At 33.5% G+C, this 16,424-nt stretch overlaps 1 protein-coding gene across 1 annotated transcript; it reads left to right on the top strand.

The window, feature by feature from the left end:
* Positions 1 to 3,993: 3,993 nt before the first annotated feature.
* Positions 3,994 to 10,775, top strand: LOC137823208 (coatomer subunit gamma-2). Its single transcript, XM_068628378.1, has 18 exons — positions 3,994 to 4,237; positions 4,761 to 4,858; positions 4,961 to 5,011; positions 5,102 to 5,215; positions 5,327 to 5,527; positions 5,613 to 5,714; positions 6,533 to 6,640; positions 6,719 to 6,952; positions 7,189 to 7,439; positions 7,555 to 7,726; positions 7,829 to 7,984; positions 8,074 to 8,124; positions 8,579 to 8,719; positions 8,790 to 8,987; positions 9,186 to 9,317; positions 9,400 to 9,573; positions 9,722 to 9,961; positions 10,248 to 10,775. Exons 1-18 carry the CDS (start codon positions 4,192 to 4,194, stop codon positions 10,440 to 10,442), a joined length of 2,664 nt encoding a protein of 887 aa, XP_068484479.1. The 5' UTR covers positions 3,994 to 4,191; the 3' UTR covers positions 10,443 to 10,775.
* Positions 10,776 to 16,424: the final 5,649 nt, after the last annotated feature.

The raw sequence follows: 16,424 nt of genomic DNA, 5'->3' as shown, positions 1-16,424 counted from the left end.
TGAAAAACAATTTTCAATCTTTTATAAAAACATCTAAGTATAAAACAATCAGTTGTTTCGACAAAACAATCGGTTGTTTTTCACTTAGTTTGAAAAACACTTTTCTTTTAAAAGATATAGAATGCCTATGCTTTGGATTCAATCTAGAGTGGATTACAAAACTCAAACTACCCTAGATCCTAACTAAGACAGCTCGGCAACAGCAAGCACAGCCAAGCCTTCAACATCCTTCAAAGGGTTTGGATTCTTCAAAGCTTGAACACCACTTGGTTCAACATTTCTAACTTTTTATAATAAATATTTTTTGTTTATACAGCTACTCTTATAAAACACAAGTATCGAGGCATAGATTTAAAAGTGTACAAAGGTTGAAAATAATACTTCATATTCCATTTAAATACTATGCCATCTATTATGTGAGTTTAAATACTTTTGTTATACTTAATTAGTGCTTGTATGTGCAGATGAGAAAAGATACATCTTAACAAAAATAGATGACTTACATAAAGCAATCCAGCAACCGAACTATACAAAGAAACAAGAAGACTACTATTGTAACTACATAACAAAAAAGAAATGAACATAACATGAAGATGATGATGGTTCAAGAGATGTCTCAAATATCTGAATCCTAATGAGTATTAAGGATGTCATGTAAATAAGTATCTGCTACTATCTAATCACCCACCAAAGGAAAATAAACTTTTTGATCATTTTATAACATCAATCACTAATGTTTCAGCCACATCTAAACTTCTCCAAAAGCAACTTTAGGGTGGTTAGGAATTAAGACTAACTTCAAAAGTGAAACTAGATCTGCAATAAAAAAAAAAGATAGAGCTTGTGGAAGGGCTAAGCAAAACTAAACTCTGTCTAAACACTAAAGCATAAACCTTAAGAAAGACATCTCACCCAAAAGTTGTGTATCTTTCCCCTGATGCAATAATTACCTCAACAGAGGAGCAAAGCTTGAGCTCTTCAATCTACACCCAGAATAAGAAAACATAAACTTCTAATTGTTCTGGTCATAAAAGTGTTCTCATCAAACACTTAATTTGTGAGAAAGGTGACATGTGAAACCTGAATGAACTAAGCAAACAAAATCACATTCTTCTTAAAACTAAGCAAACAAAATTTATATAAATAGTTCTCTTCAATGTGTTCTGATATATCATCACGAAGTTATCTTCTATTGAATTGGCAGAGTAGGAATGAAAAAAAAATAAGACAAGCCACGATGTTACACAAGTCACGATGCTACACAACTTGGTTTATTCAGCCTCTATCAATGAATTAATAGAGACCCCTTAACATCACTCACTGCTCTAATTAAGTCACTATTAGGGTTTCAAAAAACACAATCCAACACAATCTCAATACGAAACATAAAAAGGAAGAAAGAAATCGAGAAGCGAAACTCACTATGACACGGTTAATCGCCCAATCGCTCACGTTCAAATCGCTTAAGCTCAAGCTCAATCGTTCATGTTCAAATCGCTCAAGCTCAAGCTCAATCATTCACATTCCACTGCTCAAATGCTCTCATTCTCACTCAAATGCTCAAGCTCCACCCAATCGTTCGCGTTCCACTACTCAGTGCTCATTTGGACTATATTCAAAATGAGTTTACGCCCAAAAGTGAAACCCAAAAATGAAACGTACTTTGACTTTCATTTTAAATTTAATTTTAAAATGCATAGCGGGGGCTAAACCTTCAAAATTTAAAGTAGCCCATAGCGTGAGCTTAACCTTCAAATTTAAATAGAAATAGCGTGGGTTAAACCTTCCAAAAAATATATTTTTTTTTAAAGTTTGCGTGAGTATAACCCACGCTTTCCCCCACTTTATTTTATTTTCTTTAATTGTGAAGGCTTAGCTGATACTATTTAGTGTCCACAAGTGCACCGCCACTTTTTTTTGCAGCTAGATGTGCGTTTTCTTATAGTGAGTGTTTTTTGTGTGTTCTGGTATTTGACAATATGAACATTTTTTTGTTTGATCATGTTGTTCTCTTATGTTAATATTAGTCCTTATTCGACTTGACTTAGGCCTCCCCTTTGAGGTTCTTTTCATGCCGGGACTTGGACATATTATTTGATCAGTGTATGCATGCCAATACTCTTCATTTCTGAGTTCCATCAAATAGTCTTTTGTAACACGAAAGACCTGTTGCAATGTTGTTGTTTTTATTTTCTATATTTATTTATTTTTTTCATTTTTTTTTCTTCTCATTTTTAAGCATTAACTGTAGCAATTGCATTATTTTTTTTTAGGATTTTGCATTTAGGGTAGACACTTCAATATTATTTGTGTCACTATTAATTAATACTAATTGACTTTGTTTTTTTTTATAATTATGTCATGTATTTTTTACTTGAAATTAACATGATTACATCATCAATAATAATAAAAGTAAATACTAATTTATGTTTATAGATTCAACTTTTATGTTGTTATAGAGTTTTTTTTTTCTTCATTCTTAAAATAAATAATTTTAAACTAAAACATTTTTAATTTATTACTTTTTTATTTTTATTTTGTAAAAACTCATTTCTTTATTCATTAATTAAATTTCTAACTATTTTAAACATTAAAAGTATTTATTTTTTAATGCATTTAAAATTAAAATTATCAATTTTTTTTAATTTATTATTTATTTATTTTTTAAATTGTGCTAAATAGGAAAATAAAAAATAAAAAGGTGCTAGATAGGGAAATAAAAATAAAAGGGTGTTAAATAGGGAAATAAAAATAAAAGGGTACTAGATGGAGAAATAAAACGATGCTAGATAGGTAATTGAGCCTGAAACTAACCTCTCTTAAATTTTAAAATTAAATGAAAACTATTTTGTCATGAATTATGTAAGATTTTTATCCAACATTTATAAAACCTGCAATATGATTTAAATAGAAATACAAATTACTATTACTGATATACATTATTTTAATATTTTTTGCCAAAAATTAAAAATCAATTTAAAACTAATTGAATTAGTACTGGGCATGAGTTTGGCCCTTGGTTTTGGGCTAGTAATAGCTTGGTTCTCGGTTTGGACTGAGGTCAGCTCGGTTATTGGACCCTGAGTAAGGGTTACGAGTTTGACCCAATTTAGTTAATGAGCCTGTAAGATATAATGGGGTTGTCATTTGAGAGGGGTTCATTGTATATGCTTATAGATAAGTGTGTGCAAGTAGTTATGATATGTGCGTGTTTGTTACTTGTTACGTGTGCAATTTTGTTATTTGTTGCATGTTAATTACGTAATAATGTCTGTTGATAGTTGTTGTTAACCCTAAAAGCAACGTGCAGTTAAAACAGAATGTTGGCCTACGGTTTAGCACCTGAAAATCATTGGTGTCCGTGGCAGTAGTTTTTCTGTTAGAGATAAAAGATTAATGTGCTTAGTATATTTTCAGTTGTCAGTTAAAATTTTATCTCTCAAGCGAGAAACTGTTGCATGTGCGGTTATAAAAGGGGCCTAAGACCCCATGTGAAGGTATGTTGTTTTTGCACACTAAACTGAGAATTGTTACATTTTGTGAATCTTTACTAACTTGAGTGTTGGAGTGCAATCAACAAGTAGGACGCTCTTTGTCTCAACAGATCCTTATGACGACACAATCAACCGACGAGAACAAAATTTCTAAATAAATAAAAATAAAAAGTATTATATGTAAATGTTTTTTTTATATTTATCATTACTACATGTGATGTGATGTGATAACAGTGTTAACTTTAAAAATATATAAAAAAAGAGTGGTACATATTAACAAAATGTAGAATTTTCAAATAATCTATCTAATTTTTAATTTAATTATAAGATATTGTAAACAATTTTAAACTTAATATTATAACTTTCCATTAAATAAGCAACACTGTTAGAAAACAAATGGATTAAATAAGAAATTGTACGGAATTAAAAAGTATAAAAAATATTTACACAACATTTGCCGATGATGTGATTATATTTAAATAGAATGTGATTAAATTTTAATAAAATGTGATTAAATTTTAATCGGAACCTGAACTCGATCTGCATCGTAGAGTACTACAAAACAACTCGTGCGTTTAGACACAGCATTTTCCTTCGTCTTCTCAGCATTCACCACTGATTCGTTCATTTATTCATTCACAAAGTTGAGTGGTGCATTCGCAGAACAGAGATCTCACAGATTCACCGGTGATTGGTGATGGCTCAGCCGCTCGTGAAGAAGGACGATGACCGCGACGACGAAGGTGCTCTTCTTCTCTTCTCTCCTAATTCGATCCGTTTTCTCTCTCGTTAGCTCTTAGCGTTTTCCTTCCTCTCATTGCTACTGTTGGATCAATCTCTTTTGCTTCCAGATCCGTGTTTCATTTCCATTTCCGAATACTACAGTAGGGTTCGCCTAGTTAGATATTTCAATTTTCAAATTCCGCGTACTTAGATGTCTCAATTCTCAACATCCTTCTATTGAATCTTATGTTGTTCCTCTCTGAATTTCCTAATGGTCTCTAGTTTGATCTGGTTTCGATTCCTTATCGTTTGTAAAAACTCGAATTGATCTTGCCAGATAATTTTCAATGCAGTTTGTGGAATAAGTTTCCGGTGATTAGGTGATAGTGGTAGATTTTTGGCTCTTGGTTACGTTTTTCTCTTCCTTTATTGGGTACCAAGTCAGGGTTGTGCATTGTGACGAATCCTACTCGTAATGACTGATTTAATTGCGAATATATTGTAAATGTTACTAATTGTGATGTGATTTTGGTTGTTGAGCAGCCGAGTATTCCCCCTTTATGGGAATTGAAAAGGGGTCTGTTCTTCAGGAGGCCAGAGTTTTTAATGACCCTCAACTAGATGCTAGGAGGTGTTCACAGGTTGGTGTCGTGAATTAAAGGATGCTTATGTTTTCATTTTGTTTCTGTACATGATTCAGTGGTTGAATTCTCACTCTGCTTGTTTTGTTATCTTATTTACAGGTTATTACAAAACTCCTATACCTACTGAATCAGGGAGAGACGTTTACAAAGGTCTAGAATGATATCCATCACCATGCTTATGTGTGGAATTATGTTAGAGACAGCTGTTAATCCTTTCCTGGGAAATTTTATTTTTGCTAGGTTGAAGCAACAGAAGTTTTCTTTGCTGTTACTAAGCTTTTCCAGTCCAAAGATATGGGATTAAGGAGAATGGTCTACCTGATGATAAAGGAGATATCTCCATCTGCAGACGAGGTTACATGTTCTCATGCAACTTTTTCATTTATTTTAGATTCATTTGTTTCGTCAGTGATTTGTGTTACTAGCTTAGATTTTGATTGTTCTATCTCCTTAAATTTAAAATAGGTTATCATCGTCACAAGCTCTCTAATGAAAGATATGAATAGCAAAATTGACATGTATAAGGCCAATGCCATTCGAGTGCTTTGTCGAATCACTGATGGAACACTCCTTTCCCAAATTGAGCGGTATATAAAACAAGCTATTGTAGATAAAAATCCAGTTGTTGCAAGTGCTGCTTTAATTAGTGGCTTTCATCTTCTCCAGGTAATAATCGTATATATTTCTTTTTGCAATTGTTTAAACACTTGATTTGTACTGTGCTCACTTATTTTGTGTCCCCCCTTTACAGACAAATCCTGAAATTGTAAAAAGATGGAGCAATGAGGTTCAGGAAGCTGTTCAATCAAGGGCAGCCCTTGTACAATTTCATGCTCTGGCTTTGCTACATCAGGTATGCTTTCCAGATAAGTTTGGTTATGACAGGTTTTTTGGTGTATTGAAGCACCTCAAAACTTTGTCATCATTCTAGGGTCATTTAGTGTGGCAAGGTTTTTGTGGTTGTCTGTATCTTTCTACTGCCAGTGCACTTTCTTGAATCATCACTACACTACACATCATGGCTTATCACAGCTAAATGTCATGAATGAGCTTATCTTTGTTCTTTCCTCTTACAACTTCCACCAATTAAGTACATTTCTTTCTGCGCTTAACTTATATGAGCTTATGTGGGTGATGAATTTGACTATACATACAGAAAGCAAAACTTCTTGAATTTCACCTGAAGATATTAATATTTGTTTGTTTGGTTTCTGGTCCATGTTATGTTATCACATTGTCATCTACAGCTGAAATTTTTAGCGTATTCATAGTTATACTTCTAGTTTCAACTTCAGCGTTGCTTCTTATAGTACATGAAAAGGTTTCAAGGTAGAGTTTCTGTTCAGATCTCTGTATTGTATAATAACTTAACCAAGTTTTAGATGCTTTGAACTTCATGTTGGTAAACAAGTTGAAAGTTGCCTGCATTGATTGTATAGTGCTGTAAATTTTGGTGCCATCTGACTCTTTACACGTCTAAGCTAATTATCTTGTAGAATTAGTTTGGGCCGGATCATGATGGGAAATTCTATTCCTTTAGCCCTACTATAAATTTTTTATTCAGCCTCATTTTAATCTTGCCTTCTTGGAAGCTGACTCTTCTTATCATATAAAACACATGTATAAAATCTAAAGAGAGTTAGTGGTACATGGTGATTTGAACCATTGCAGATACGACAGAATGATCGGTTGGCAGTTAGCAAGCTGGTTACCAGTTTGACAAGGGGGACTGTTCGCTCACCTTTAGCGCAGTGCCTTTTGATCCGTTACACTAGTCAGGTGTGTTTCCTTCCATGTGTATATTGTTATTGGGATGGTATTCATTTTCATAATCTTTTTCTTCCATCATCTATGTAGGTTATTTATGAATCAGGCAATAATACACAGGCAGGGGAACGCCTCTTCTATGATTATCTTGAGAGTTGCCTTCGTCACAAGTCAGAGATGGTGATTTTTGAAGCTGCTAGAGCAATAACAGAGCTCAATGGTGTAACAAGTCGAGAATTAACTCCGGCAATTACTGTTCTTCAACTATTTTTAAGTTCTTCTAAGCCAGTCTTGAGATTTGCTGCTGTCCGTACCTTGAACAAGGTAATAATTTCTTAAGTTTCACTGAAGTAATTATTATGCTGCTGCAGAATTTATAATGGGATTTTTGAAATGCTACTCAAGTCTGAAACCTCCCTGCCCATGTTCTTTTTCTTTTTATGATTTGGAGGAGTTGATAGAAAATCAATACCTTCAGTGTTTGCTAAATATTCTAATGAGATTTGTGATGGTCAAACTGGCAAGGTTTAACCATAAAGTGTGACTTTGAAACTTTACAGGTGGCAATGACACATCCAATGGCAGTCACCAACTGCAACATTGATATGGAAAGTTTAATCTCTGACCAGAACAGAAGCATTGCTACCCTTGCCATTACTACACTGTTGAAAACAGGAAATGAATCTAGTGTGGATCGTCTTATGAAGCAGATCACAAATTTCATGTCTGATATTGCTGATGAGTTCAAAATTGTTGTTGTTGAAGCAATAAGATCATTGTGCCTGAAGTTCCCTTTAAAATATCGATCTCTGTATGTATTCCAGTATATTGTTTTCAACTCCCCCATACGCCATGTACATCTTGGATCGTTATTTCCTAGATCAATGTTCTATGCTGATGGCTTGTATTTTGTTATTGTTTTTCAGGATGAACTTCCTGAGTAATATTCTTAGGGAAGAAGGCGGTTTTGATTACAAGAAGGCAATTGTAGATTCAATTGTGATTCTCATTAGTGATATCCCTGATGCTAAGGAAGTTGGGTTGCTTCATCTTTGTGAGTTCATTGAAGATTGTGAGTTCACTTATTTGTCTACACAGGTATTACTTCCATCACGTGCTTCATTATTCACAGTTTTTCCATTTCTTTTGTCTAGAATTCTGCATTTTGTTGTTGACCATTTTGCTTCCCTTGCACTGTAGATACTTCACTTCCTGGGAATTGAAGGACCAAAAACATCAGATCCAAGCAAATATATTCGTTATATTTATAACAGAGTACATCTTGAGAATGCAATTGTTAGGGCCAGTGCCGTGAGTACACTGGCAAAATTTGGTGCTGCAGTTGATGCGTTGAAGGTGTTACTTGATTTTTTTTGCAATGGTTTTCTCTAAATGTTTTATAATATTTTTGGGGATACGTGGTACTAACTTGTTTATTGTTTCAGCCCCGCATATTTGTTCTGCTAAGGCGATGTCTTTTTGACAGTGATGATGAGGTGAATTTCTTAACCTTGTTTTAATGTTTTATGTGAGTTATGAGGCTTGAAATGTTTTAGTTGTTTGAGTATTTTGTACATCTTGTTGCTCATACCTGTAATTTTAAAATTATAGTTTTCAATTGTTTAGATCTTTCAAATATATGTATGTTTGTTGTATCAACAGTTAGTCCGTTAAAACTGTGCACACAATAAAAAATAGGAGGGGAAGTAATAAAGGGGAGATTTTAGATTTGCTAGGGGAGGGAGATCCAGGTCTGTCAAATATTTGGGAATCAGAAAGAGCCCATTGTGTTCTGATACTGATGAAGATTGTTTCTGAATAAAATCTATCTGCTCGTCCTATTTTTGGTCCACTTTTACTCCCACCTCACACAAGGAAGGTTTTCGGTTCTATATTTTTTTAAATTTTTAACCACTTCAATATATATTTTGCATTTTGATTTCGTTGCAGGTTCGTGATAGGGCAACACTTTACCTGAACACACTTGGAGGTGATGGTTCAGTTGTTGAGACTGATAAAGATGTAAAGAACTTCCTGTTCGGTTCATTTGATATCCCACTTGTTAATCTGGAGAATAGTTTGAAAAATTATGTAAGTCCTCAGCATCTTTCCTACTTACTACCACAGAGTACATCATCTCATGTTTTTAATATGAATGTAGGAGCCTTCAGAAGAAGCTTTTGATATTAACTCTGTGCCCAAGGAGTTCAAGTCCCAGCCACTTGCAGAAAAGAAAGCCCCTGGTAAAAAGCCATCTGGTTTGGGTGCTCCTCCTAGTGGTCCCTCATCAACTGTTGATGCATATGAGAAGATGCTTTCGACCATTCCAGAGTGTGCAAACTTTGGGAAGCTTTTTAAGGTTCTTTCATTTTATTCTTAAAAAGAGAATTTTGTTAATTCTTTTTTTTATCTAATGTATACATCATTGCATTAAAATCAATGCCATACCAAAATGTGTGTATTTATTTAGCATGTATCTATATATAGATAGACACAAGACAAATTTTTGGTGTTGTTCTTTCTAGATCTAACGTGGTATATATTTTTTTTTTACCAGTCCTCAGCACCTGTGGAGCTCACTGAAGCTGAGACAGAATATGCAGTTAATGTCATTAAACACATTTTTGATAGGCATGTTGTGTTCCAGTACAATTGCACCAACACAATAGCAGAGCAGTTATTGGAAGATGTAATTACTATTATAGATGCTTCAAATTTCACAAAATAATCCAACTCCCAGGTCTTTGTAATTGTTTTTCTCCCTATTACAGGTAATTGTGAATGTGGATGCTTCTGAAGCAGATGAATTCTCAGAGGTGTTCTCCAAGCCTATCAGGTCTCTTCCTTATGATTCACCTGCACAGACTTTTGTGGCATTTGAGAAGCCAGAGGGAGTATCAGCAGTTGGAAAATTTTCTAACATTCTGAAATTTATTGTTAAAGAGGTATCATTCTCTTTATTTTTCGGAAGCTTTCTAGTTTTTTTTATTATTTGATTTCTGGATCATTTTTATGAAGCTTGTTTTTAATTTTTCAATAACCTAAAATATTTTTGTAGCAATCTCATCCATATATAAACTGGATCTTCTTCAGGTTGACCCTACCACTGGCGAGGCTGAAGATGATGGTGTTGAAGATGAATACCAGCTGGAGGATCTGGAGGTTGTTGCTGCAGATTATGTGTTGAAAGTGGGGGTGAGTAATTTTAGGAATGCTTGGGAAAGCTTGGGCCCTGATTTTGAGCGAGTGGATGAGTACGGTCTTGGTCCTAGAGAGAGCTTGGCTGAAGCTGTAAATACTGTTATCAACCTGCTTGGCTTGCAGCCCTGTGAGGTAAGCCCATGATTTCAATTGCTGCTTTGGTGACTCTTTTGAGACCACTTTATTTAACTAGTGTATATTTGCTTGTTTGGTTTAGAACGATTGCGCATAGTGTTTAACATCAACATTTCAAACCTATGAACTCTCCTTAACTGCCTTAAACCCACTCAATGACCACTATTAGTGCCTAGTATTATTAAACTGATTATGAGAAAGCAAGTGATCGTACAGTTTTTTAGTTTGTTTTTGTACTTGATGGATGCTGTAACGTAATGATTGTTCTAATGATTGTGAGCAGGGAACAGAGGAGGTTCCACCCAATTCAAGATCACACACATGCTTATTGTCAGGTGTATTCATAGGTAATGTAAAGGTGCTTGTACGGTTGTCTTTTGGACTTGATGGTCCAAAGGATGTTGCAATGAAACTGTCTGTCAGATCGGAGGATGAAACTGTCAGCGATGCCGTTCATGAGATTGTCGCCAGCGGCTAATCCATTGAGTCAATAAATATTGACTCAATTCAACCCTTTTTTGGTTAATGAGATTGGAGTTAAGCAGGCATATAGATTGACGTTTGTAAAGAATTTCAAAATTGTAATTGTTTGTCCTTTTCTACTCACTGCATTCTTGTTAGACTAGCAACGATACTGCCACTCTATCGCCTCCGCCCAATTGCACTACACTTCCTCATAAATACCCTTCGTTTCATCTATCCGCGTACTAGTCAAACTAAGATGAATTTTTTAGGATACTGTTTGTGTAATCAAAGAATTGGATTTTGTTGAACAGAATTTGTGTAGTACAGCAGACATGTTTCTTGACCCGATCCTTGTGTTATGACGATGAAATGTTTGATTCAGTTCTTTTACTAGAAAGTTAATTTTCACTTCCTAATTTAAGATTTTTAATGGAGCCTTATATCACGTCGAAACTATAAATTACTTAAGTAGCTTAAACTTAGATGTGAAAAATGATAAACCAAACATGCATCAGTATGTAGGCATTTTATGCAATTTCTACATATTTGATGATGCGAAAGTCAATTAATTAAAACACTCATTCTATATTTTATTCTCAATATGTTTTACACTTGAATGCTTTTTTTTTTTTCAGGTCATGTAGTTTCTAAAAAGTTTTATTTTCCAAATCTTCTATTTATAAAAATGTGTTAAGTATACTATTTATCGTTTACAAAAAGTTCTCTTATGAAAACACAAAACACTTGCATGTGATATAATAAGAAATTGTTTTCTTTTCGCAGGAATTAAAAACAAATATTGCTCTTTTCAGAAATATATTATGCTCTTTCAAGCATCTCATAACATTTGTCTTTCAAACAGAAAAACATACGAAAAAAGTGTATAACAGTTAGCACTCCCCCAGATCGAGATGGCTGCATCAAAGCATTAGCAACCTAGCTGTTCGCCTTTTGTTATACTAATGTCTGCAACAGAAAGGTCTCCGATGAATTCAATGGTATTTTCATTTCCAGAAATCATTTCATAGTCATTGCAACTCATTCTTCCAAGGATGCCCACATCCATGTTTGCGACATTCCTTCCAAAACAACGGACAAAGATGCAAAGTAAATAGTTTCAGCGTTCTGCGCAGTGTTTGCAGTTGTGCAGCATAACAAGGTGAGTTGGTGGTGGTAAACTCACAAAATTCAGAAATCATCTACTATATTAAATTTAGAAGTTTTAAAAGAGGCATAAATAGAAAGTTCGTTCCTATTTGATTCACAATAGTTATATTTTGGAAAACTAAGAAAATATTAATTATCTTTTTTTTCTAACATAGCTAACAATTATTTATATCAAACTTAAATGGTATATTTTACATGAAACATGTATTTAATTATAAGTTTTTTGTCGATGTATTTTGAATCTGGTGGAAAAATATAGTAATTCCATCCCTACCATGCATCTATACTTATATATAAAGTGATTTTCCTCTTTAATCACTAGCGCAGAAATGCTAAACAAGGGCGGTTATTTTACATTTATAAAAGCCGCATTTGATCAACACACATTCGTAAATCAAAGAGATACAAATGCGGCTATATAGCCGCATTTGTAAATACTATTTATAAGTGCGGCTATTTCTGGTAGCTACATTTGTATATGCTTCTGAATCAGGTGACAGGTTTAGGGGTATAACATTTACAAATGCGGCTTTGGTAATAGCCGCATTTGTAAATCATGCACTGGATTTACAAATGCGTCTTTGGTAAATAACCGCACTTGTAAATAGTGGTTTTTTTTAGTGCAATCTGTTTAGTGCTAAACCCATATAAATTAACCTGTTCAATTATATATACTCAGCCAGACAAATACATAAATTCAGAGAATCAAATATATATTGATCAAAATGTACATTACAAACAGTAATCAAATTACATATAATCCCTACACTATTGATCAACTATCCTAGAGTTATAAAAATTTATGAAATATGTGGATCAAGAATGTCTCACATATGACATGGCTTCCGAACTCAATGGTATTTCTTCCGTGAATAACTACATTTCAAAATATAGTTGACATAAATTAGTTTTAAGATACATATTGTTCAAGAATTATAAAAATGATTTAACATGTTACCTCTTTCCAACCAGTTTTAACACCTAGTCTTACAATGGTAGTCATCAATTGCATAATGTAATAGCCACACTCATAGCTTCCTGGTTGTTTATTACACTATAATTCAATAAAAAGTAAAAGTTAGTATATTGATAAACAATGATAAGAGAAAGAAAAAAATTACAAACCTTTATTCTTATCCAGTTCAAATTATTTGAACTTGATCGACCTTTTAGGATGTTATATCCACGCCATGAACTGGTTAATACAAAAAACCTCGTTAGTAGATGGTTAATTAGTAACATACAAAGTTAAGTTTATAGTGTACTTACGTATCAATGATATTCTTAAAATTTGTGGGTATCTTCTTGTGTAGGGAACAGAACCACACAACAGTCTTATCAACCATTGATAAGACAAGTAACTGTCAATGATGCCTATATCATCCATGAAAAGAGTTAGTAAATATTTAAAACATGAAATAGTAATAATTGATGACATATAATTAAACTTACTCATTAATATAAGGGCATAAATAAATTTGTTTTCCCTCTTTTTCCAGGGTGTTAGTGATGTATGCTTGGGTCTTATATGACCTTGGTCCAACGAGATTAGTATATGCAGGATCTAAGAATCCATACACATTTTCCTTCTCCTTAGTGAGACAGACTCCATGCAAAAACCTACAAGTTATTAGTTAAAGCATAATCAATAATAATTTAACATAAAGTAAATTGAAATATAGGTAAAGATACTTACATCATAAAAAAATGAATTATATTTATATTGAGCTCCTGATCCCCAGCTACAAATTCTAATAAATCTATGTTGTACATCATCAGTAGCAGTTCAATGTTTATTTGAAAAAACGTATCATCCCAGGAACTTCAAAAGGTTGATGACCAATTTGACTAGCAACTAGACCTAAGGATGTTATAGGATCGTCAACTGTAACATCACGCTTCTTCTCCGGACTTGGTTTCCGAAGAGGTTTCTACAAGATAAAGAACATTTGTATTAAATTATATGTAATATATAAATATAAATATAAATTAATATAATATAAAGAAATGAAATGAAATTATTACATGAGGTTGTGGCATAAATCAAATGAGGTGTCTGGGTCAGGCAACAAATGTCTGAAATGCATCGACCACAGTGGTTAACTCATTTGAAGGTAGTGGAACACGAGCATCAGGTACTCGTACTTTTTCAACTGTTACCTTCGTCACATCAGGGGAGAGAGGAACGTTATGTAAGGTGGTGGCCTCTTCATAGACTTTTCCAAGGGCCACCACTTGAGGAAGCTTGTCGGTCGCTACCAGTAGCTCACATTCCCTTGTTTGCCCAATGATATCATCCCCTGATGTTGTAGGAGTCGCACAACTCCCCTTTGTGCTCTTGGGAGTGGGACTAACAAGGGGTTGAATCGACTCAGCACAAAGTTGTTGCGACAGAAACTCTTGTCGCATTCGATCATTCTCTTTTCTCATCTCTAGCCGCATCAGATCAGTCTCATTTCTCATCTCCTCCATTAATTCTTCACGTATCTTAGTCTTCATTTCAGTTTCGCTCTCTTTGGAGGAGGAGGATGAATGTCGTTGTGAAACTCCAAAATACAGTTTAATTCCAACCCCTTGTCCAGCTGCACAAACACGACCACAGTGCTCAAGTCGTCTAATTGCTTCAACTAGGATATCGTGACGACCTTCAGCAACAAAATTACCTTGGGATTCACGAATCATGTCCTCCAATCAATCATCATCTACATCATCGTGTACTGCTTCATCCATGGTGGACCTCACATATTCTTCAGTTACGGAAACACGTGGTAAATTTAATAATTCACCATGTCATGTCCAACTTGTATAAGATCGAAGAAAACATCGCATAACAAGTGCTCCCTCATTATATTAACATCTGGTATCCTTCCATTCAAACAGTTAACGCACAGACACCTGATCTTTGCTCCATCATGACCACTATTAAACGCATTAGATTGTGCAAATTGTATAAATTCTTTTACTCCTCTTTCGTACTCATCACTTATAGAACAAAATTAATCCAATTTCGATCTATTATATTCTGCAATAGTCATTCAGAATCAGGGTTCTATCTCACGTGTTTGTCGAGGGTCGAACACCCCCAGACTCAATACCAACACGTATTATTGCCGAGGGTCGAACACCCTCAAACTCAATACAACCATGATAATTAATTCTATTCTAAACTAACAACCAACATAACATAAGTACAAATTATAATAAATACTGAATAATATAAATTTTAAAAAATACAAATTATAATACATAAAAAAAAACAAATTCATAACATTAAAAAAAAGTCAAAAAATTTAAAAAACCACCAACCTTGTGTGAGAAGGCTTCGTTGGTGAAAAGTGCACAGAAGCGCCAACAATGGTGACGACAGCGGAAGCGGTGGCAGACAAGGAAGCAGCGATAAAGCAAAGAGAAAAACTCACAACAAGAACCCATGAAGGCAATGTAACAGCACTTCGAGCAATACAAAACCATGTAAGAAACCAAACCAAAGAAAAACGAAAAAGATGTATACATACATTCGGTGCAAAACAAAGAGAGCTCGAAGAACTTACCAAATGAATGAAGCTGTAGAATAACAAATGGACGTGAAGCGCAAATGCGAGTTGGAACGGAGCAGGAACCATGCAAAGGAAACACAGAGAGGAGAAAGAAAGTATGAAAGAATGTGGCGCGCTCCAAAAGTTAGGGTAAAAAAGGTTTACAAGTGCGGCTATTAGGTAAAACCGCATTTGTAAATCAAGCGTATTGATTTACAAATACGATTGGTTTACAAAATGCAGTTTTACAATAGCCGCACTTGTAAATCAACATAATTTCAAAAATGTCACCGCATGTTTAACGAATGCGTGTGAGCGCAAAGCCGCACACTAAATAAAGAGCATTCTTTTCTTCATTTTGCACTAGTGAATTGCTCTCAATTTTTTTTCTATTTTATCCTTATAACAATATTTAATTTTATTAATGTATTATCGGTATTGCATCATTTTCTATTTTTTCTAAAACATATTAAAAAGCATTTTTGATTATAGAGAATTTTTTTTAATTTAATTTTCTAAAATATATCTTAATTTCTTCAATTTTCACATTCTTTCCAATTTGAATTGTTGAGATTTTATCACCGTTTTCTCTCTTTATTCACTCTTTCTCACTTTATCTCTATTCTTTCTCAAATTTCTTGAAATCCAATAATATGATAAAAAATATATTTTATTTAAATAAATATAAATATACATATAATAATAGTAAAAATAAAAAATAAAAAATTCACATTCACAAGCCTGTCTTCCCGCTAATGATAGATAAAATGTTGTACCTACAGTTCACATGTCAAAGCATTATAATCGTGCAATTTTTTTTTCAAAATTATAGATTTGGATATTTTGTAAGAAAAATTAAATAAATAGTAAGTTATGCTTGAAAGAAAAACTTTACAAATAACTTGTATTCGCATACAGGACATTTTTTCTAAAATTTTAATGAAATAGTGTTTTGTAGACTTTACTTAGTTTAGTATTTTTATTCAAAATTAATATGAAAGTTGTATTTTGAACAGGACTTTAGATATTTCCTTTATAATTAAGATGAAGTTGTGCTTCTAATTAAGACTGTGTAATTTAATTTATACTAAATTTATATTTACAAGTATAACAAAGTACATTCGTGTTTACGGACACCACTATATTTTTTTATAATTAAAATAAGTTTAGATTTACATTTTTTTTAAGACATGAAAGCACAATTATAAGATTTAGTTGTGTTGACATTTTTAATGTATGGAGAATTTATTGTGAGAAGGTTGTGAGTAAGAAGATCTAAAAAAACAGAAAAG

Source organism: Phaseolus vulgaris, chromosome 9 (assembly GCF_051622355.1).
Source record: "Phaseolus vulgaris cultivar YP4 chromosome 9, ASM5162235v1, whole genome shotgun sequence".
In the NCBI taxonomy this organism is placed as follows: Eukaryota; Viridiplantae; Streptophyta; class Magnoliopsida; order Fabales; family Fabaceae; genus Phaseolus; species Phaseolus vulgaris.
This window is presented reverse-complemented; position numbering and strand designations above follow the sequence as displayed.